Source organism: Monodelphis domestica, chromosome 1 (assembly GCF_027887165.1).
Source record: "Monodelphis domestica isolate mMonDom1 chromosome 1, mMonDom1.pri, whole genome shotgun sequence".
NCBI lineage: Eukaryota > Metazoa > Chordata > Mammalia > Didelphimorphia > Didelphidae > Monodelphis > Monodelphis domestica.
Genome location: NC_077227.1, coordinates 11,452,550 through 11,476,173, shown reverse-complemented (window position 1 = coordinate 11,476,173; position 23,624 = coordinate 11,452,550). Strand labels below are relative to the sequence as shown.

Sequence of the window (23,624 nt, the reverse complement as noted above, 5' to 3'; positions counted from 1 at the left end):
AGCAAATTCTGTTTGAGCTCTTGGGATGCCAAATCCTCCTTGCTTACTAGTGTCTATGTGGTGGGGTGTTACCTCCTTTTTTTGAAAAAGCCCTTACCTTCTCTCATATTATCAATTCTAAGAGTAAGGATTAGGCAATTGGGGTTAAGTGACTTGCCCAGGGTCACACAGCTATGAGGTATTTGAGGCTAGATTCAAACCTAGGCCTCTCTGTCCGCTGTGCTGTTTAGCTGCCCTTTGCTGCCTCCTTTGATTGTCAGGTTAGATCTCAAATCCTTCTTGCCCTTGACTTTCAACTTCTCTCCTAAAAAGGCCAAGTTCAGAAAAGGTAGAAAAAACTGACCTTTTAGGAATCTTTGCTTTTTACCACTCCCAGGAAATGAGCAGCATTTCTTTGGTTATTTTCTAGGCTGCCTTAAGTATAGATAAAATATTTCAATTGTTCTTGAAAGTTTGATCCAACTTCTTTCCAAATTACCAACGAGGTAATAAATCTGGTAGTGTATTTATTTGTCACATTCAGATTTCAAATGTGAAACAGAAATTCTACTATAATAATAAGCCTGGCCATTTCCAAACAGCTTACGATGTATCATTGAATATCAGATCTTCATTGCCATTATCTAATGTGCTGATGATAAGATTTGGAGTAGCTGATATTTATATTGTACTTTAAGGTTTACAAAGCACTTTGCATATAATATCTCTTTCAGCCCTGTAAGGTTTAGATGCTATAAGAATTAAGCCCATTTTGCAGATGAAGAAATTGAGTCAAGTGTCCAGCGTGGCATTTAAACCTGTGTCTTCCCACTTCCCACTTGTCCAGCATTCTGGCCACTCTGCCATGTTCCATTAGTAATCTAATCTAATCCCAAGTTTGCTCTGCCATTCATTTCAGAGGAGGGCCCAGGCAGTGTAGAGTGCCCATTCAAATACAGAGCCTTTTGGCCTGGTACTAAAGACTGGCTTCTATGAAGCTTTATATAGTTCAGGAATGTCATCTCTGAATTTATTTTCTCTTTAATTTCAGTTTAGCAAACATTTATTAAATGTTACATGCCAGGCACTGATAAATGCTGGGGCTACAAAGAGAAGCAGAAGGTGGTTTCTGCCCCCAAGAAGCTCTTAGTCTAATTTTTATGCAAATATGTACAAGGTATATATAGGAAAAATAGAAAATAGAAGAAGAAAGACAGAATTAAGAGACTTTAGGAAAGACTTTTGGTAGAAGATGGGATTTTAGTCTTGACTTAAAGGAAGTCAGTAGGCAGAGATGAGGAGAGAACCTTTCAGATAAGGGGATGAGCCAGAGAAAATGCCTGGAATCCAGCAACAGCGAGGAGCCCAGCATCCCTGGATCACAGGGTACAAAGTGTAAAAAGATGAGAGGTGGGAGGGAGCTAGATCGTGAAGGGTTTTGAAGGCCAAACAAAGAAAGCATTTTGTATTTGCTTCAGGAGGCTTCAGGGAGCCACGGGAATTTATTGAGGTGGGTAACATGATTGGATCTGTGTTCTAGAAAAGTCACCGGTGACTGAGTGAAGGATGGACTGAAATGGGGAGGGACTTGAGACCAGCAGACTCATCGGTAGCTATTGAAATAGTCCAGGCATGAGGTGATGGGAGCTTGCATCAGCATGTGGGGAGTGTCAGGAGAGAAGGGAGTCTATTCGAGAGATGGTGCCTAGGTCAAATCAGTAGGCCTTGGAACCGTATTGGGTCATATTGAGAGATAACGAGGAATCCAAAGAGATTGTGAGCCAGAACATTTGGGAATGCTGTTTCCTAGTACAGTAAGAGGGAGGGTCGAGGGGGAAGCTAATGAGTTCTGTTTTGGTCTCTTGGACCTGCAGTTTGAGGTGTTGGAAAGGCACTTGGAGATGTGAGATTGGAAGTCAACAGAGAGTTTGGGGCAGGAAAGGTAGATTTGAGAATGATCAACATAGCCCTTGGATCTGATGAAATCAAGTGAAGTAGTATAGAAGGAGAAGAGAAGAGAGCCCAGGACAGAACCCCAAGGGGCACCTAAGGTTAGAGGGCTTGATCTGGAGGAGGATCCAGCAAAGGAGCAGTCAGACAGATAGGAGGAGAACCAGAAGACAGCAGAGAAGAGAACACGATCATCGGTGTCCAAAGCTACAGAGTGGTCAAAAGATGAGAACTGAGTGAGCGCCACCGAATTTGGTAGGTAGGAGATCATTAGTAACTTCGGAGCGAGCAACCTTGATGTAATAATGGGGCTGGAACCTAGATTTTAGGGGTTAAGAAGAGAGCGCAAAGGCACCTATTGGTGATATGAGGAGTTTATCAGAGACATGGAACTAGAGTTAGCATGGATTGGGGGGATTGGGTAGCCATGGGCATATTTGTAGGCAGAAGGTAAGTGGCCAGTAGAGCCTGGGGGGGGGGGTGGATTGAAAAGAAATTATAAAATGGACATGCGGGGGTGGGAGGAAGCATCTATTGGAGCAGCCAGGATGGAATGGGATCATTTGACTAGGTGGAGAGATTCATCTTGGTCAAAAGAAAGGCCACTTTATCATGAGAGACAGGGGAAGGAGAAGTGAGGGCCAAAAAGCATTTCAGTGATTGATGGGGAATAAGGAAGAGGCGAGAAGGGGGAAAATTCCAAAAGGTCTCCATTTTTCCTTTAAAATATGATGTGAAAATCTCAGCTGAGAAGGTGAGGGCCTTGGGAGGTTTGTGGTTAGCTGAAACCCCTCCGTGGGGAGAAGGAAGCAGATAAGGACTGGCCAAAGGTGTCCTGGAAGCTCAGAGACCCTTTTGGATGGGAACAGATCTTCTGGCACACATTGCTGCTAACCCAGTTAGTGCCTGATCCCCAATCTCATAGGATCCTGGATCTCGGGCTGGGAGTTAGGCCAACAGATGTTTATTAAGCACTTGCTATATGCCAGGCACTGTGCTGAGTCCTGGGGAGTCAGGGAGCTGCGAATCAATCCCAGCTCTCATGGAGCTCAGAGACTAAGGATAGACAAAGTACTGGGCACAAATGGGCACTTTTCAGGGTCACTTGTAGGGAATCTCCAAGAGGTCACTCATTCATGGGGATCAGCAAAGGCTTCTTAGAGGAGGTGGGATTTCATCTGAGCCTTAAAGGAAGCTGGGAAGAGAAGATTATGAGGGTGAGAGGGAGGTGGGGGTGGAGAGAGACTGTGTGGAGAGTCCTTTGTCTCCAGAGCCAATGCTGCTTCAACTACAATTATAATAATAAAATACCAAAGAGGTCCTGAGACAGCTGATGGTATAGTGCAGTGATGGCAAACCTTTTAGAGACAGAGTGCCAGGCCCCCCCCTGCCTCCCAGTGCCATGTTGTCCTGCACCCTTACTCCCTTACTCCAAACAGGGGAGGTTCAAAGGAAATGCTCCCATTGAGCTGCTGGGCAGAAGGGAAGGTGATGTGAAAAAATGCCATCAGACATGGTGGAAAGAAGGAAGGGAGCAGCTCTGCTTGAGTCCCTCTGCCTTTCCAGTAATGAACACTGGGGGAGGGGCCAAGGGAGAGGGAGAGAGATAGATGTGTGACCACAGAGAGTGCTTTGTGCCATAGGTTCACCATCTCTGGTATGGTGGCTAGAATAATGAATATTCTGGCAGGCACAATGGATGTGTTGATTTCTTTTTTGTGGAGAGCCTATTTTTCCCCTCTTCTAAATTTTTTGAATAATAGATTGCTTCCTGTGTGAGTGTGTGGGCAATAAATTTGAGAGAAATGTAATTGGTAAAAAATAAGGTAAAAAGATATTAAGAGAGAGAAGTTGTTACTTAATTCTCTATCCCCTGGATTTAATTTGGTCCCGTTGGCGATTTGCAGAAACCTATCTCTAGAAATGACTGATCCTTGCCTCTGCTCTTGACACCAAGTAGTCATTTCCCCATAAATGTTCTATCAAAGTTCCTTTAGACTGTTGGCTACCCTGTCTGTGCTGAGGCCCTTGGGCTTTTTCTTTTTGAATTAAACATTTGGTTTTGTAGACATTGGCATTGTGCCCATTTGAACAAAATGGGTAGCTAACTAGTAAGTAGAGCAATGCCTCATTTGGCCAGGATAGACCTAGGAAGTGAAGTCTGTGCCCAAACTTTTAAAAACATTTTAAATCTAGAACACCCACTTCTTTGCCTCTGGTCCAGCTCAAGGCTGTTACTGTCCCTTTCTCTCAGTGATGTCATCAACATCTGTCTTTGAAGATGATGCTTAGATTTGTCTCCTGAACTCTAGTTCTACATCTCTGGTTTGCCTATTGGACATTTTGTATCGTCTTTTCCATAAGTTTAGTGTCCCACCAAATGAAGCCTCCTTCCCCTCAGACCCTTTGCTCTCCCTTCTCCCTTACAACCTGCCCAGCTGCCAGTTCTGGTTTTCTCCACAGTGTCTCTGGCATCTGTTCTCTTCTCTCCATTCCCAAAGCCTTTCCTTTCCTCCAGGTTCTTTGTACCTTTTACCCAGTCTCCTGCAAGGCCTCCTCATTTGTCTCTGTGGGTTGAACTCTTGTTGAATTGACCAAATCATCCCCATACTCGATCAGTTCCAAGGGCTCCTTCCCTGTAAGGGTCAGACCCATATCTCTTTGGTCTTTTATGGCCCTTCCTGTGCACAGACCACCCTCTGCCTAGAATGCCCTGTGTCCTCCCTTAGAGTCCTTAGAGCAGCAGATGCCATCTCCAGCAGCTCTTTCCTGATCGGGGACTGACTTTGATGACCAGGGCCTGTTTCCTCTGATCTGCTGCTGCTTCCTGTCTGCTGTGGCCTGGGAAGCCAGATAGCCTGGCGTGGGGTTCTGACTTGGGACCTCATAGTTAGGGGAGCCAGTAACCGTGTTCTGCTTACCTGATTCTAGAGGGTCACTGCTTGCAAGGGGATAACTGGGTACCTGGTAAAGATGGGGCTAGTGGTGGCGTACACTGAGCAGATTTCTCTGTTCTCAGAGTTTATGAATTGGATTTTTTTTAAAAGGACTAATTATGGTACCTTTTTCCCCCCTCTCCGATGTCAATGTAGATCATTGGATGGCCACAAGGTGCTTAAAGTGAATGATGGAGCCTTTAACACTGTTCCTTACAATTCTCTTCTATTTTTCTGTTCTACAGGGAGTGACCATTCCCAGTCAGAGGCGCTATGTGTATTATTATAGCCACCTGTTAAAGCATCACTTGGACTACAGACCGGTGGCCCTGCTGTTTCACAAGATGATGTTTGAAACAATTCCGATGTTCAGTGGTGGAACTTGCAGTAAGAGCTTTTGGCTTATTCTCATTGGATGCCACTTTTTGCTTTACAGAACGAGAAAACCACATCGAAATCTGGAAAGGCCAACGCCAAGATGGATAAGAATGGGCGTAGAGCTCTAGGCTTCAGAGAGGGATTCCCCATAATGAGTCATTAGGAATCTTTCTTAGGTGACTACAGGGAAGTAGGGAAAGGTTTTGTTCTTTTGTCCCTTTTCGCAGGCCTGGGGTATGCAGGGTTTGGGCATATGGACTCCCAGGGCAACCTGGCCTTCTTATTCTCATCTATAAAGCATCGAGTAGTGCTAATGCCCCACAGGGATACTGTAAAGCGAGAGCTCTGTGAACCTTCAAGCATCCTCTAATGTGAGGCATTCGACATTTACCAGATCACAGTCATGGCAGCTGCCTCAGAGTGGGGCTCAAATGTCTTATGAGAAATAGAGGCCTTCACTGTGCCACAGCTTGTCTGGGCAGTAAGGCCTTCCCTGGTCATAGGAGCATGCCCTTGCTGCTTCTGTCCCAACTAAGGAAGTTATTTTGCCAAAGATGGCGGAGTTGTTGGAGACTTTGTGAGTGGAGCCACCAGGCAGAATCTAGAAGAGGGGAAGGGACCCAGAGAACATGGAAGAAGAGGCTGGCTCTCAGTGAACTTTCTGTTTTTACCCTGATTCTTCCCCATAGGTTCTCATCCTCACTTTGCTGCTGTCTTGAGTCTCTGTTTTTCTTCTTGGGTAAAATAAATAGACAAATGCCTCAAAATAGATGCCAAGTAATATTAGATCACAAAAAAAAATGTTTTTTTCACTTTAGAAATTTTTTTTCTTTTGTGGTTTTTGATGTGAATCTTTTTGCTGGCACATTGACCTCATGATCCACTTATTCTGTTTTTACATTCCTTAAGGTGACTGGTATAGTGGAAAGAGTACTGTTGGATTTAGAATCTAAGACCGGTTCAGATTTTTGCAAGTCATTTCGCTTATGGGGCTTCAGTGCCTCATCTCTAAAATGAGCATATCAGGCCACACGAATTCCATATGATCCCTTGTATTACAGATCCAGCCAGGCCTTTATCTGTTACAGTATTTTGGGATCAAGGAAAAACCACTTTTTAAGTACATGGTCTGAATTCCTGGTTTGTTTGTTTTTTTGTTGGTTGTTTTGTTAAGATACTAGGAATATTTCACTCCATCAAATTTAGTGAGTGCCAGCTCTGCGGGAGACTGCGGGGCTGGCACAGATGAGGATTCTTGCCGCCAGCAGAATATGATTTAAGGTGAATCATAAATGTCTAAAAAGTTAACTATTACAAGATTGAAATTCGAAATACAAATGCTGTGAGAGACGTTCCACAAAACTTGACCTGATTAATTGTCCAGTGAGTAGTATGAGCTGTGGGTGCTAAGAGGACCAGAGCATTCTCAGAGAACTTCAGGACAGAGGAACCTGGGCCCCCCAGGATGGGCAGGAAGAAGGGCAATCTCAGAGCCTAGGTATTTGGGGGCATTTCTGAATAGTGAGCAGCTTTGCGTAGGGCATCAGTTAGAGGTAAGAGAAGTGAGTCCAGATCTTGGAGTGCCTTGAAAACTGGCGTAAGGAGGTTGGGTTTTATTCTAGAAGCAGTAAAGAGCCATTGAAACATTTTGAGCAGGGGAAGAATCTGTTCAAAGGTGGATTTGGGGAAAATGACTTGGCCACGGTATACAGTAGAGGTGTCCAGCACACTCCTCAGTGCAGTCTGAATCAGGTTAAAATGTAATTAGAAATTGTTGAAAAAAGACAATAAAACACACAAAATTTTACACTTTCAAATTACGTTAGTATGTGGCCCCTTTGAGTTTGACCCCCTTTTGTACAGGATGAGTCTGTGTGGGGAGGGGAAGGAGTCCGGCAGATTCTTTTTATAAGCTAGGCATGAGATAACCTGGACCATAAGGTGGTATACAGCACCCTGGGTTAGCATGGGTCACAGGAAGGATGGACTAAAGAGAAAGGAACCCTCCAGGGGAGAGGACAGAGAGCTGGGTATTCTGTGCATAGGGCTTGGAGGCCAGCGACCAGACAGTCAGGCTTCCCTCTGCTTCCCATCCTGGCCAGAGGGGCACATCCCCTGAAGCCTGAAGTCACCTCGTGGGGGTGAGGAGTAGCCAAGAGTGGGGAACACTTCCATAAATGCCAGTGTCTCTGCCCTGGGGATTGTCTCCAGTTTATCTGGTTTGTCCACAGCTATTTGCCCTTTGTCCCCCCCACTAGCCTGAGCTCCTTGAGAGCAGGGACTCTTCTTTGTAGCCATTGTGCCTGTGGACTGACTGACTTTGTAGTGATGCCTTCCATTTATATGGTGTTTATCGGTGCTTTTTCATCAGTCAGTGGATCAATGCATGTTTGTCAAGTGCCTACTCTATGCCAGGTGCTACTAAGGGATACAGACACAAAAATCAACCCCCTGAAAGACTTACTCTCTTGGGGTAAATGTGTACATGTGTGGGTACCTGCAGAGTTGATCCATAGAATGCAAGGTAGTCATGGGAGTCCTTGGCCGCTCAGGGGTTGGGGGGGGGGGGGCTGGAGCTCAGCGGAGGTGAAGAGACAGAATGTTCTGGTGTGGGGAGGCAGGTGCCAGGTGTATGGAAGAGGGAAGTCCAGCCTTGCTGCATCAGACAGGAAAGGAGAAGAAGCATGATTGGGGGGTGGGGGTGGAGGGAAGCAGGCTTGGGGCCCAGCAATGGCAGAGAGACTTTCTTTAAATATCCACCACAAGACTTTAGGGTTGGTCCTACAGACAGCCCTGGACCACTGTCACTTATGGATTTGGAAGGTGAACCAGAGGAAGAAAGGGACGAGAGGAAAATCCTTTAGTCGCCGCATCAGTCACCAAGATTTCAAGTCTGCTGTGTGGGGAGGTACCAAGAATGGCAAAAAACTTTTCCCTGCAGGAGTTTAGGGGCTGAGATGAGAGGCAAGGAGACCCTCGGGGAGGCTGTTGTAGGAGAAGGGGAGCAAGTCCTGGACTAGAGTGGTAGCTGTGGGAAAGGAGAGAAGGGAGTGTGTGCAAAGATGTTGTGGGTCTGGAAATGCAGAGATTTGGTAACTGATTGGATTTGTGAGCCGAAGGGAAAAAGAGAAGCAGACTGAAGTTGGGAGCCTGTGTGGCTAGAGGGATGATGCTGACGTCGATATCAGCTGGCAGTTTGGGAAGGTTTGTCAGGAAAAATGATGACTTCTCTTCTGCCAAGCTTGTGATGTGGAGATGTCCGGTTTTGAAATGTTGATCGTAGACAGTTGGAGAGAGACTGGAGATAGATATATAGATGAGAGATGAATGAAACAGATCTCTGGGAGCTGATGCGGTCACTGGATGATAAAAAGGTAGAGAGGTCTTGGAGCCCTCCTGCTTTCAGGGTTGATGAGCCTGAGAAAAGACAGTCTTGCACCCCTTGAGAGGGGTCCCCAGGAGGACAAAGGCAGAGATGCTTTAGGGAGAGGAAAGAGGGTGAAAAAGGAAAGACAGACACTGAGCGTGGCAGTTAAGAAGTGGTTGGACTTTGGGGAAGGAGCTCCTGTTCGCATCATGAAGGCAGGGGCCAGATTGCAGAGGGCTGCGAAGTTCAGGGGTAGAGATGACTTTCTCAGGGAGATCTAGGGAGTGTCCTTTAAGGATAGGGGAAAGACTTCCGTTTGGTGGGAAATGCTCATGATGAGGGGAACTGCCGAGAAAGCTGGGGTCCATCAGGGTTGCTTCAGTGATGGACTCTTTTCCCATTCCACCAGGGCCTGGTATGTAGTAGGTGGGCACTTACTCATAAATGCTTGGCCCATTGATGCTCTTTACCATCTGTCCACTTGGAGAGCTTGGAGGACTGAGTTTGCTTTCTTTTTGTTTTCCTGCTTTATCCTTGGGAATCCTTAAGCATCCTAACGTCTTCATCTCCTTCCCTTGACCAAGGCTCCCGGCTGAATTAGAGGAGGCTCATCCACTTTGGCTCTGTGATAATCTTGGCCAAAAGACAGCCTTGTTTTTGGTTTCACAATCTTGTCCCCAATCCTGCCTAGAGAGCTTCTTGTTTCTCTTTGGGAAAATGTTGATCACCAAGTTAGTGTTCAAAGTGTGAGAGAGAGGCGGTTAAATTCGTAGGAACCCTGGTCTCATTCTTCATTGGATAGAGGGCAATATTGATGGCTCGTCAGTCATAGTCACTTTTGGTTCCATATCCAGCACAGTTTTTGACAGCAGATTTCTAACTTGCAACAGGACTGTGTTTTTTTGGTCCTTAAAAGTGGAGTCCAGCTTGTAGATGGATTGAGTTTCATTGTTTCTTTGAATATACTAGCATTGGTGCATCAGTGGCAAGTTGTGGTTTTGAGAGACATCTAGCTTAGCTTGTAAAATTGGACTTTGGGGTTTTTTGATGTAATTTTATTGTTTGTTTAGGTTCAGTTGTGTCAAAATACTTAATATTATAATCAGACATTTAGTTTCCCAGAATTTTTACTTGCTTCTCTGTTGATTATAATGAATAAATATTTCCCCCTTTTGGGAGATCTTACCAAAAAAGTTTCAGTTGTTAAAACAGTGCTCAGAAGGCTGAAGCCTGCTGGATGTCTCCATCCTACTTGGCTGACTTTTAGGTTTCTCGTATTTAGCATCACTCAACGGAGCTTCTTTTCTTCCTCCCCAAACTCCCCCTTGTTTCCAAGCTTCCCTCCTTCTGAAGCTGAGGCACCTCCAGCCTTCCAGGTACACAGGTTCAAGTCATCCCACCCCACCCCCAATATTCATTCAGTTGCCAAACCGTCCATTTAACAAACATTTGCTCGGTGCCTGCTATTTTCCAGGCATGATGCTAGGTGCTGGTGGCACAAAAACAAAGGACGAGTGAATACATTCGCTAACTTCGGTGGCAGCTGTTGCTCCTACGGGGGCATTTGCTTTGTTCCTGGGGTCCCCCCCCCCCCCCCCCCTCCGCACTACTGCAGACACCTCTGTGGGGAGCCTGGAGGGAGTCCAGATGGAAACCTCCTACTCTCCTGCTGTTGTAAGTGGCAGGAACACCTCTCATGGACTGACACTACTTATACTCACTTCCAGTGTCTAGCAAACTCTCCTCCCTCTCTCTTTCCCCATCCCTCGGATCCTGAATCCTGGGTTTCCAAAGCCCTGGGTGTTCTCATCTGCATTTGCCTGCTCCTCCACCCCAGCCCTGCCAGCTCTGGCTGCCCTCTCCCGTCCTTACAAAGCCCCCCGGATCTCCGTTCCTCCTTCCTTCTCCTGAAAGCGTTCTGTGCAGAGCTGGGCTGCTGTCTTCTCCAGAGCCCCTCAAACTGGCTCCCAGCCTGTGCCTTTTGCCTCGACTGCCCTCCTTACTTCCCTGACCACGGCTTCCTCTGCTGACTTTTGGGCTGCTGCGATTTGGCAACGGAATGTTTGGCCAAGGTGGAAGGGAGGCGTCGAGAGTGTCTGTGAAGCTGCTCAGTCTGGGCGGAGCCTGGATGCTGTTTGGCAGCTCCTTGAGAGTGGGGGGTCCCCAGGGCTCATGCGGGGCCTGGCTGACTGCCCCCCGACACCTTCGAGGCGGAGGTGTCTCCTGGTCTGGGCCTGGTGGTTCTGAGATGCCATTGAGCATTGGGGAGCATCCACGAATGTGTCCAGTGGGCCAGTGAAGAGGCCTGGCCGTAGCTTGGGAAAGGGACGAGGGCAAGATGCCTGGCAAGTGCTGGGACTCACCGGAGCCTCTTGGCTGCAGAGCCCTTTCCTCTGCCAGGGCAGCCCCATGTCTGGCCCCTCATCGTCTGTTGCTTGTGGCAGACCCTCCGCAGGCCCCCGGACCTCTCCTGTCCCTCCTCCTGCTCCGTGCCTTCCAGGGCCTCCCCATTATAGTTCAGACCAAATGTAGAACCCTGTGCTGGGCATCCGCTTCTCTTCCCAGCTGCCCCTTCCTGCCTGTCACGCCTCCCTTCTCCGCCTGGTGGCCGAGCCCATGCCTGGATCCTCTGGTCCTTGTCCTCCTGTACAGTGAGCGTTCCTTCCCAGCTGAGCTCGGGCTCTGTGCACAGGGACAGAGTCCGGTGGCCCCCCCAGCTATTGATTCTTCACTTACTGGGCCTTCACGAACTCTGATGTCCGGAGACGGTGAGGTAATGGATAGAAACCGTTTTACAAACTTGAACGCGCCCTATAGGAGTCCGGGGCCCCTCGAGTTCTCCGTGGGGTTTGCGGCACGAGTCGTCATCCTCTGGGCCCGTGACTCGGTCTCCCTCCAGGGTGGCTGGGAGGTGGAGCAGTGACCAGCGTATGGCTGCCCCGAGATCTGGCCCGAGGAAGAGCTGACTTCTTGGACATAAGAACCCAGAGCGGCCACAGGCACGGCCTGAGAGCCCCACCGGTTTGGGATTGGCGTTAATTTGGTGGCGGTTTGCGCTCTGAGCACACCAGGACCGCTGTCTTTGCTGCCAGCCTGGCCTCGTGTCCCTGCCCCTCGGGAAGCTCCAGGCGTCTCCATGACCCCTTCCCACGGCACTTAAAGCCCGCCTATCCCAGCTGTTTTCATGGTTCTGCCCGGCTCACTCTGCCTCCACTCTCACAGGTGGTACTGCGCCGGAGTGCAGGGCCTGCAGTCAGGAAGCCCTGGATTCAAATCCAGCCTTGGACCCCTGGGCACTTCGCCTCGGTCTACCTCAGTTTCCTCGTGTAAGACAGGGGTAATAGGAGCAGCTACCTCCCAGGGCGAATTGTGAAGATCAAGTGAGGTAACATTTACGAAGCCTTTCGTCCAGAGGCCAAGCTCTGGCACTTAGTGGGCACTTCGTAAATGTTGGCCTTTCTGTGCTGTTTTCATCCGCCATCTGTTTTTGCAGAGCCCCAGTATTCCATTACATTCAGATGCCGCCAGGATGGCCGCCTCCTACTTTGTCTCTAGTTCTTTGCTGTGCTGCTCCCATACATTCAGTTATTTTAGAGTAATTCTCAGGTGAACTTATTGAATCCTGACCTATTTTTTACTAGTTTTGAGGACATTTTGGATCCGTTTTCTGAAATCTTCAGCATTTGCACTTTATTTATCAATGGTTCTGCTTTGCCTACACATCAGTTTAAATGACTTTTTTTGTGTTTATAATTCTTCATAGTCACAATTTCTTATATGCAATAATAGCCCATTAAATTCACATTCTACTCTTTCTTCATTAATTCTACAGTTGATGGACATCAACTTTCTTTTTCCTCTTCATTTCAAAAATAAACCAGTTTTCCATGAACCCCATTTTTGAGGCCTTGACTTCTTTTGAAAATTTAGGGGGGGGGGGTTGATTCAACAGGGCCAAGTCAAGAGGAACTAACCTCTTTTCCAGCCTGGATTTCAGCAAAGAAAGACATCTTTTTCTCTATGCCTGTCTCTCATCTCTTGACTCTGTCTTTGTCTTTGCTTCTGATTTTTTAAAATAGGTAAGCTTCCCTCTCAGAAGTAGTCTCGTTTGAAATTCTTCAATCATCGTCATATTTTCCCAACTTGATTTTTAGAAAAATTTTCTTTTTGTAGGATAACAGGCAGGCATTGTTTCTCTTTCGGCAGTACGGATTTAAATTCTAGAACCAGAAGGAAAGGTAACTAGTACAAGGGAAATTATTTTAGAAGCCACATACTTTAATTTGCTGTAGTTTATATTTTGTTTTCAATTCTATCTGCAGATTCACCTGTTGCTATGTGCATGTGAGCATAGGAGAGCCCTTAAAAATTGACCTACAAAGCTCTTGTACTTGGGATGAAATTAGTATTAAAAGTGATCAGATGCTGAAAGATTGAATTTTGCCAGAGTGATCTTAAGCCAGGATAGAATGGATTGCTACCACAGCAGATATTAACAGAACATTATTTGTGATTTTTACTCCTTGGTGGATTATTATTAACTTTTTTCCTTTTTTTTTTCCCTTGCTTGAATGTCTCCTCCCTTCCTGTTTCCCCTGATTTGGGTGCTGGCTTTTTATATACCTTAGAAGAATAAAATATAGTTTTAGAGCTAAGGTGAATTGTGCCTAATCTTTTGGAAAATGCTTCTATGTTTATGCTTTTAGAACATTCTGGATTTCATACCTTCATTCTATAGCAATTTGTAAATGTATTATTGTCATTTTCTTTCAGCCATTCAGAAAATTTAATTGTATTTGTTGCTGTTATGAAGTGATAGACTGAGCAATCTTAGTCACTGTGGTTTCTTTTATCTTAAACACTTATTTTGTGGAAAAAAATGTGTATCAGGAAAACTGATGGCTAGCGAGGTCAAGAGATCTAGCCAGGGTTTCATCATTGAGGCTTAAATTGGGGTCCGAGGCCACCACATTGCTCAGTGACTGCTTTTGTTTGGTGAAATGAAGTTTTCTAGAGTATTAAAAATGTATTTGAGATTTTTCAAAACATTGAAAACACACATTGTGTTTAGTAGAGTGAACTTTAATCAAGCCAAGGCATTGAAATACAGTGTATATCCCAGAGTTATTTTGATGCACGGGGGGAAACAGATATAATAACCCAGCTTTCCTACCTAGCAGCCTAATTTTCTAGGGAGAGTAACGGTTTTAAAAAGGTGTAGATTAAACATCATTTTGGAACAGCTCCTCTTCAGAGGTGTTTTCCTTTGGCCAAATGACTGGTTAGGAAATTCGAATTCTATTGGGTTCATTGCAGATTTTGTCTTTTTTTGATGTCTTGGACAGCTGCCCTCTGTAATGACCCTTGTGTGTGTGTTTCCTCACCCAGATCCTCAGTTTGTGGTCTGCCAGCTGAAGGTGAAGATTTATACATCTCCTTCAGGACCCACAAGGCGGGAAGACAAGTACATGTACTTCGAGTTTCCCCAGCCTTTGCCGGTGTGTGGTGACATCAAAGTGGAATTCTTCCACAAGCAAAACAAGATGCTCAAGAAGGTTTGCACTTCCCTTTTCTTGGAGAGAATGTCCCAAGGTTCTGGGCCTGGCAGGAAGGGGGGAACCTGGCCCAAGTGTGCCTTGGGCTGCTGTGAGGTGCAGAGGAAGAGTGAAGAGACGGGCTCATTTCACTTCATCGCTGAGTCATGAGTAAATCCAAAGATCTCTTGCTTACAAGGATCATGATGCAATGGGACAAGACAGATGGCCCCACAGAAATCCTATTGGGATCCTGGATTTTGGAGGGAACCAAGGCTGTGCCATCTGAGGGGACCTTTCTTGAAGAGCTTTTTGCTGTGATTCTATTTTTAAGAAAAACACCAATGTGGTGGATCAGGTCAAGAAGGCGTTATTAAGCTAGACCATTAGTAAGATTGAATTCCCATCCATCATCAAATGACCACAGCCTAATGACACTTGACCAGTCAAGTCTAAATGAAGTCAGTTTGGGGTAGAAGTAATTCATGGCCTGTCCTAATGCTTTCCTCTTTTGGGATTAGGACATTTGACTCTACCTTCTCTTCAACAATGTCTGAGATCTGTTAGCTGGTAGAGAAAGTTGTGGTAAGCCGAGGAAGAGGTTGAGGGTGGCCACTGCCCAAGGTCATTTGGTTAGATTCAGGGAGGGAGATGGCTAGCCAGCACCAAGAGCAGACCTAGGCCCGTTTTAGATGGACCACATTTACAACCTTGGCTTATGAAGTGAGACTTCTCTGTCTAGCCCCTGGTTAAGAATGGATAACAGTAGGCGTTGTCTAAGATTTTTTTCCCTTTAATTCCTGTCTGAACTAAGAGTCTTCTGGAAGAGAGTTCTTGTAGCTAGTTACACTGAAATTGGGAATACCTCATGATAGAGAGAGCTTGGTTCAAAATTAAGACTGTCCTCTTCTGAGAGCAAAAGGTGAAATTTCACTTCACTCAAATTTTAATCTCTTGATGAGTCATAGAAATCAATGGAGAATTTAATTCCAATAACTAGAGACCTTAGATGAACCCAGGGGATATTTTGAATGATTGATATCTTTGGGGCTAGTGACAAAGTTTTGTTTTGTTTTAACTCTCACCTTCTGTCTTAGCATCAATACTGTGTATTGGTTCCAAAGCAGAAGAGTGAGTGCAAAGGTTAGGCAATGGGAGTGAAGTGACTTGTCCAGGCTCACACAGTTGGAAGTGTCTGAGGTCAGACTTGAACCTAGGACCTCCTGTCTCTTGGCCTGACTCTCAATCCACTGAGCGACTCAGCTGCCCCCTAGTGACAAAGTTCTAAGGGAAAGAAATCAGTACAGGTGGGCGACCGACCGCTCATTGACACGGGACTGTTCATATAATTATTAAATTTCTCAAAGCTGCGTAAAGATCTTTCTCTAGGAACTTGATCTACACTAATAATCGAAAAGAACGTGCTGTTCTTTAGCCACCCTTCATAAGTGGAAGATAAACTGTAGCTTACTTTTCAAAAGGAAATGGTTCTTATTGAGACTCCAGGAAGCTTTTCTAGGCAACGTGTATAAGCTAAGCATTGCTTGGTGTCCTTAGCAAGTCTCTTGCTTCTTTATTGGCCTAATCAACAGGAAATTGTATGTCCCTGGACATGAAGGTAGACCCTGAACCACTGTTCTCCAGGATCCTGTGCGAAGGACCAGGGCTCAGGAGCTGCCCTACAGGATTCCAGCATTTCTAATGCTGGCTAATAGAGGCCGCATTTCCCAATACTTTGTGCACCCCGTTGAATTTTGTAGCCAAAAATCGACACGTGGCATTAATGAATCTTCCCTGCTCGCTGTTGGGTTTAGTGTAAAGGGAACCCGGGTCTTCTTCCCCTCCGACCCATCCCATTTGCATGCCTGCTCCCGTCACATGAACGCTCCAGAGCGAGGTCACAGGTGCAGAGTCCTGGAACGTGACCCGGAACTAAAGAGGGCTGCGAGGGGTTACAGGGCGGGCGCTATTCCCTTGGGCGGAGACAGCCGTGTGGAGAACCTCGGGCTCAGGCTTAGAGGAGATGAATTCAGTAGGAACACCAGGTAGAAATCTTGGGAATCTATACCAATGGTGGGCTTGTTTTCTTTGCAAGGCTCTAGTAAGTGAAGCCTGGGCTCCCATTTCCAGTCTGCTCGGCTAGATCGCAGAGCGAGTGAGGTCTGCCAAGGGGACCAGGGGTGGCCAGGGGCATTGCCCAGTGAAGTGTCCAGACAGAACCGTCTCTGGGAGGGAGAAATGAGAGGGATGAGGAAGCCGCGTGCGAGGAGCCATGAGGGGCTGCCATGGAACGGGCACCTGACGGCAGTGCTTTAGGGAAAACTTGAGCCAGCTGCTCTGGGCCAGCACATTTTGGCATCTCCTTAAAAAAGAGTACGGGAACAGACTTGGCTGGGCGGCTCGGTGGGTAGAGAGCCAGGCCTGGACATGGGAAGTCTTGGGTTCAAAGGTGACCTCAGATGCTTCCCAGGTGTGTGACCCTGGACAAGTCACTTAACTCCCATTGCCTAGCCCTTATTGCTCCTTTGCCTTGGATCCTATGTCTACTCTCTATTTTAGGATGGAAGATAAGGGTTTAATGGGGGAAAAAAGGAAAGGAAAGGAAAGGAAAAGAATAAGGGTATTGGGTATTTTAAACCAAAGTAAGGTCCAATAAATGCTCAAATTCCATTTCCCTCATTCTTGGCACGAAGATGGCAAAGTAGTGAAATGAATTGCCCTCGATGTGGTCAAAGACATGAGTATCATTAGGCGGTCTTTGCCCTCCGTGTTTCGTGGGGAATCGCTCGTGTTTGGGTGGCAGATGTGGGCGTGTAGGAGACGTTTTCTTTTTCACTCCAGCTTATGTTATTGTTTGTTCTTGTTATTTTTCAGGACAAAATGTTTCACTTTTGGGTAAATACATTCTTCATACCAGGACCAGAGGAAAACTCAGACAAAGTAGAAAATGGAAGTCTTTGTGGTGATCAAGAGATTGATAGTATTTGCAGTGCCGAGCGATCGGATAACGACAAGGAATATCTCATACTCACGTTGTCCAAAAATGATCTCGACAAAGCAAATAAAGACAAGGCCAACAGATACTTTTCTCCAAACTTTAAGGTCAGTAAATCCTGGTGAGGTTTTTCATGTGTAAAATTGGACATACAACAGGGAACTGGCTTCCGTTCCATTATGTGGAGGTGCGTGTGATCATCCAGAAACGGCTTGTCCTTGGGTCCTTCTGGTCTGTAGAGCTCGACTTTCAGTGAGAATTTTCCATTCTCGGTCCATGGGCCGGCCGTGATTCTCCAGCTGCCCCAGCGTGCTCAGGCTCTGCATTAGGAGCCGGATTGGGGCGGCGCCAGGGAGGCCTGGGGTTGGAGCTCCCCTTTATCCCGTGACACCCACGGAGGAGCGTCGAGGGCCGGGTCTGGGCTTCTGGGGGAACTTCCGCATTCTCTCGCTAATCTGCTGAGCCTTGCCGACGGGGCAGCCGTGGTTGGGAGACGTGGGCTTGTTCTCCAGGGGTTTGGGTGGCCGTGTTGGGGGGGGAGGGGGCAAGCTCTGTCCTACGAATGCTTGGAGAGGGGCCGCCTCCCATCCATCCCTGATTGCGATGGGCCAGGCAGCTCCCTGTACGTCATTCGGGCCTCAGAGCCCGTCGGCCCTTAGCCCTCGCCCTCCAGGTTCATACTTGCTTCCGGTTTGTTCCGGTCTGTCGGGGAGGGCAGCTGGCTCGTGTCTGTCCGGTGCGCCTCACTCACACTCAGCCCTCCAGATCTCAGGTCACTTCGGCCTGAGCCGATTCCTTCCGGCCTGCCTGGAGGATCCTGGAGGGGCCCCACGCGAGGCCTGGGGCTTTGGAGCTCGGCCTGTCCGTGGTCCCGTCCTCCTCATCCACACTTTCCTGAGATGAAAGAATTCGGCGCCCTCGTCGGCGCCCTTCGTTCTAAGCCTCCCGGGCGCCCTTGGCTCGCTTTTGTCCGGCTGAAGGCGTGGAGGGCCGGCGGCCGGCACGGGGAGGGGGAGCCCCGACGGGACTCCGGGCCTCTGCAAGTGTCGACCCCGAGTGAGAGGGAGCAGAGGCGGCCTGAGCAGGCCCCGGGTTGGGACAGCCGCGGGGACCCTCGGCAGCCACGGCTCCCACGCCCGTCAGGGCGAGCTGGGGGCTCCCCGGGAATGTCCCCCGAGAAGCCCCTCGAGGCCAGGGGCTCTCGCTTGGCTCTGCTGCCCGGCACTTCCTGAACAGCCGAGACAAGCGGCTCGACCACTGACTCCCCGACCGCGTCCCCCGGCCGTGGGTGGTACGATGGCGCTGTCCGGTGCGGCCCGCGTTCCGGACTCGGCGCTCCCCTCGCTCCATTTCCCAGCCTCAGCTGGACTTCATCGCCCCTGAGAACGGGGTCAGGGAGGCCCCGGGCTGAGGGGAGTCATTGTCCCGGGGCTACTCACCGCGGAAGCCCCCAGAGGGAGGCCAGAGCCGCGGAGGCCCTTCAAAGTCAGGCCCGGGCCTCGGCTTCACAGACCCCGGAGCTGAAGCTCGGGAAGGGCACTTGGGGAATGTCCGGGAATCACCGGCACCCAGTTTCCTTCCTGCCTCTCTCTACCTCTCTGTCTCTCTCTCCCCCCCCCCCTCCCCCGTCTCTACTTTCTGTCTTGGAATTTATCCTGAATGTCACTTCCAAGTCAGAAGAGCCGTCAGGGCTTGGCATTGAGGTGAAGGGACTCGCCCAGGGTCATGCAGCTAGGAAGTGTCTGAGGTCAAATTTGAACCCAGGACCTCCTCTCTCCAAGTCTCCTTTAGAATTCTCTCCCTAATAAAGCTCCTTTTAAGTCTTTATTCACGGATACTTAAAAACGGTTTCCCTGCAAGGCCCACATTCAGAGTAAATTTGTAAAACGTGATTTTTGTTCATTGTAAAAACCTAGTGTTCGGGCCATATCGTGGGTTAACTGGGCTAGCCGGGAACGCCAGCCCACTTCTGCCTCTGGGAAAGTACGCTGACGCTCCTACACGGGGGGCCGTCCTGGCGCGGGCGTCCTGCTGTCGCCCCTCTGACCGCGGCCTCTCTTCTTGTCTGTCCTCCAGGTGAAGCTTTTCTTCACAAAGACGGTCGAGGAGCCGTCGAACCCCGAGGCCAGCAGCTCCACGTCGGTCACGCCGGACGTTAGTGACAATGAGCCCGACCATTACCGGTACTCGGACACCACTGACTCTGACCCAGAGAATGAGCCTTTCGACGAAGATCAGCACACACAGATCACAAAAGTCTGAATGTTGTTTTTTATCTCGAGGGGGAAAGAGCAGAGACAAGCCTGAAGCCCCTGACAAGGGCCTTTTTCCAATGGCAACAGGACATTGTGTCAGCTGACCAGTGGCAGGACAGTGAGCCTTCCCTGAGCGGGCGGCGGGGCCTCTCCCCGGGCAGGCGGCCTTCGGGGGCCGCGCCGCGCGCCCGCCCGCTCCCGGGAAGGAGGCTGCCTCGTTCTCATCTGTATATACCTTTTGTGTTCAGAGGACGCTTACAGTTTCAATTAGGAAAATAAAGATGGCACTTTCCCCTTTTCCAGTTTTATACAAGTGGAGGCAGACCTGGTGTGTGATGCGTAGGGATGACCCCTTTGTGTTCTGTCCCCTCCCGACGGGGCTGTCCCGGCTCCCGGCCTGCCCCTCGCACTCGCGTGGCCACAGATAGGGCTGCCTTGGTGGCGAGCAGCTCCCTGGGGTTCGACTCCGCTGGAGTCGCAGGGGTGGGGGGAGGGGCGCGGAAGGCCCGGGCCGGCTTCCCTCCGCAGCTGCTCTGCCGGCACCTCTCCTTAGCATGCTCCCGTACTCGGCCTGGACCGCGGGGAGCCCGCTGCGCTCTCCGCTTGTTGTTCGTGCATTTATTCTTTTCAGCATATTGGTGCTAGACAAGGCAGCTAGAAGGAGCGATTCTGTAGTGGGGCAGGAAGGGACCTTCCGCAGCAGCAGTGGCTTCACCATACAGCGGGGAGGCGCCCTCCCAGGCAGTGCTCAAGGTCCGAGGTCCTCAGTCCACCCAGCGGCCCGCTGCCCCTCCCCCCCGCGTCCCGCCCGCCCGGGCCTGCTCCGCAGGCAGTCAGCGAGACAGAAGACTCCCGAGGCATCGCTCGGTCCCACAGCCGTCAGCCCCTGGACCTCACATTCTATCACCATGAGTTTTGCAGTTTTGCACACTTTTTTTAATGTCATTAACTGTTAGGGAATTTTACTTGAAGAATACTTAGCACCTAGAATGTTTATATAGGAAGAAAGACCATGATGCACGGTCAACGGGAAGCAAGGACCTTCTCGGCGCTGCCCGGCGGGAGAGGTGGGTCCTCCTCGCGGGAAGGCGCCTCCTGGCCGCCCGCGCGGTGTGGGCTAGCCGGAGAAGAGGCTTGTGCTGCGGCCGCGGCGCAGGGAGGGCTCGCGCTCCCCTTCTGGCCGCCGCCGTACAGCGCGCGTGCCCAGACTCCAGGAGATGGCAGGGAGCGAGCAGCGCGCAGGGTAGAGCAGAGGGGAAGATGCCGTTTTTAAAAAAATGTTTTTTTTTCCAGAAATTTGGTGTACTTCAAACTCTACTTCTATCTTCAGAAAATTCAAATGCCATTTCTTTCTGGTGTAAAATCCCATTTTAATTCACTCCTTGGTGCTGACATTGTTCATTAGCTGTGGTCTGACCTCATTACCGTATTGAATGGAGAATGCATTCGCCCTAGTACAGCAGCGTTCATAGAGTTTGGACCGGAAGAGTCTTGGCGGGGGACGCGGCGCCCCGTCCGCGTCTGTTGGTCAGTTTCACTCAGCCGATCAGCCATTCACTTCCCCGCTCTTGTGATTGACACGCTTGTCGTTGGCTATCTCCGGGTACAACACCGTGCCGCTTGGCACCCGCGAGCGAGCGGGCGAGCGAGCCTGGTGAAAGTGACCAGCAGGAAGGAGATAGGCAGCCTCGGGCAGACGCGAGAGCGCCGCCTGCCGGCGCCCCAAAGACGAGGCTTGCTGACGAAATTCGATGTTCGCGCTTCGAGATACTTTAGTTATTGACACTGTTCGCTCCCGTTTCGGGCTCAAGACATGACGATTTAATTTGTATTGTTCCAGCAGGTCCCGTCAAGGACTGGGTTGGAAGTAATGACATTCTAATGGGCTTTTGCACTGTACTTCCTTTTCCTTTGGAATGTGAAGGTCTGAATGAGGGTTTCAATTCGGAATGTTTTCCGCATTTTTGAGAAGCCTTGCTTACATTTTATGGTGTAGTCATTGGAAATGGAAAAATGGCATTATATATATATATATTATATATATAAATATATATTATAATACTCTCCTATACTTTATTTCAGTTACCATCCCCATAGAACTTGACAAGAATGACTACGACTGAAAGGTTTTTGAGTCCTTATGGAAACTTTATTTATGACAGACAGTATTCACAAGTAGCCTGAGATGCATTCTGTAGGTCATCTCTTTGAGTTTCTGGACGGGTTGCTTAAACGTTCTGGATGTGCAGCAGCTTACAGGTCTGAAATTACTTGAAGGCATCCACCCCTTTCCACAGAGCTCCCCTCGGCCCGTGCCGCCCCCCGTCCCCCGGAGCCCCGGCGCTCGGCCTCCTTGGGCCACCGTCCTCGAAGGGCAGTTGAACAGAGAGCGTAAAGAGGGTTTGCTGTGGTGTGGGCTGTCGCCCTCCGTGGAGTTTACAGGCAGCCTCAGATGTTTCAGCTTTAAAAAATTAATTAGGGTGCAAGATCCATATTTAGTCCTAGAAAAAGTGTGCAATATGTTGACGAAGGCTGTGGTTGCCACCAAGTGCCTCGTTCACCTTCAAATACTGTTAGAGCGTCCTGCATGCCGATGGAGGGGGAGCCGGCCCCGCCCCGGGCCCCGAGGGGCCTCTCCTCTGCCCGCCCACATCTCAGTCTGTTCCCTATAGAGTATCCCACAAAAGTCCAGTCTGTTCAACAGCCTTACTCGGACTCAGCCTCGAGATCTCTCGTACTGTGCATCAATGGCTCCGTGTGTGATGGGACGCACTGAGGACACACAACCACCACCATACGATGTGTACAGGATAATTAATGCCTCGTACCAATCAGATGTCCATTTGTTACTGTGTTTGTTAACCCTTTATCTCTTAGTGTTATAAACTCCACTTAAAACTGATTAAAGTCTCATTCTTGTCACTGCGTGGGTGTTTTATTAAATGAGCCTTCGGAGCGGACAGCCCTGTGCCCGGGAAGCACCCCGCATCCCCTAGGTCCTTTCAAAAGAGGGTGGCGTGTCTGGGTCCAGCCCCTCTCCCGCCTTCTCTGAGGCCGTCCCGCCCCAGAATGCCCTCCTCTCTAAGCTTTCAGGTCCCCGGCCGGTGGTTCCTGCACGAGCCATCTCGGATCTTGTGGGTGGCCGGCGGAATTCTTCCGCTCCCTAGAAGGTGGTGCCGGAGTGTCCAGAACTCGCCAGTGGGGCTGCCCTGGGTCAAAGGAGATGGCCAGCCCTGGACCGCCCCGGCACCAGAGGCTTGGAGAGCCCCAAGTCCCAGAGAGCGGGCGTGTGAAGGTGGGGGGATGGCCTCGAGCTAACCAAGCGTGCCAATGTGGGGAGTCCCGAGGGAGTCTGAGGGGCTGGTGTGACGTCTGTTGGCATCAGGCCTGATGGTTCCAATGTCCATCTAGAGCCCGGGGGCTTTGGGTTTAGGCCGGGGCCTCAGCTGACCCTTTTGTGAAATGAGGCGATTGGCCAGCCGAACAGTGAAGACTGTCGGGTATGGGAATGCCACCATATACATCTCAGGGCATGAACCAGGGCCCTTGGACTCCACAGGATGCCAGTGGTCTGAGGATCTGTGGAAATGGAATTACTGGTACTTTGGATAGACAAAGCTGCCATGATGAAAGCATGGGTGGGCTTGGGTTTGGACAGACCCGAGCTCCAGTCCTACCCCGGACCCAGGTGGGGTGACCCTGGGCTAGTCACTGCACCTTTGCCTCATTTCCCCACCTGTAAAGCCAGAGAACAGTAGTGCTACCTCACAGGGCTGCCAGGAGGAGCTGAGAAGAAAAAAAGAAAAAGGGAAGGAAGCTCTCCAAGCTTTGAGGTGAGATAGATTAGGACCATCATGGTTCACGTGGGCACTTAGCTCTGCAAATTTCCTGGAAAAGCCAGTTGGCTGCATCCTGAAACTGGTCTGGGTTTGTGATATTTTAACCAAAGAGAAAGCAGTTGTACTATTTATCTGAATGATAAATGGTGTATGAGTGAGTGACTTCATTATAACTTTTCAGGACTAATGCTTGAGAAGGGGAAAGAAGGTGGTAAAGTGGTGAGAGGGCCAGGCAGGGTGTTGCGAAGTCCAACCCCAGGCACTGTGACCCTGAGCAAGTCACTTCACCCTGTTTGTTTGAGTTTCCTCTTCTCTAAAATGAGCCGGAGAAGGAAATGTCAAAGCCCTGCCTAATGTGGTTAGGAAGAGTTGAACACCACTGAAACAACCA

At 49.2% G+C, this 23,624-nt stretch overlaps 1 protein-coding gene across 1 annotated transcript in view; it reads left to right on the top strand.

Annotated features, from left to right (window-relative positions):
• Positions 1–22,316, top strand: part of PTEN (phosphatase and tensin homolog) — an 81,276-nt gene extending 58,960 nt beyond the window's left edge. Inside the window, exons 6-9 of the mRNA XM_001363246.5 lie at positions 5,111–5,252; positions 13,999–14,165; positions 17,019–17,246; positions 19,216–22,316. Coding sequence (XP_001363283.1) covers positions 5,111–5,252; positions 13,999–14,165; positions 17,019–17,246; positions 19,216–19,401 — 723 coding nt within the window. The 3' untranslated portion in view covers positions 19,402–22,316. The remainder of the gene's footprint in view (positions 1–5,110; positions 5,253–13,998; positions 14,166–17,018; positions 17,247–19,215) is intronic.
• The last annotated feature ends 1,308 nt before the right edge of the window (positions 22,317–23,624 follow it).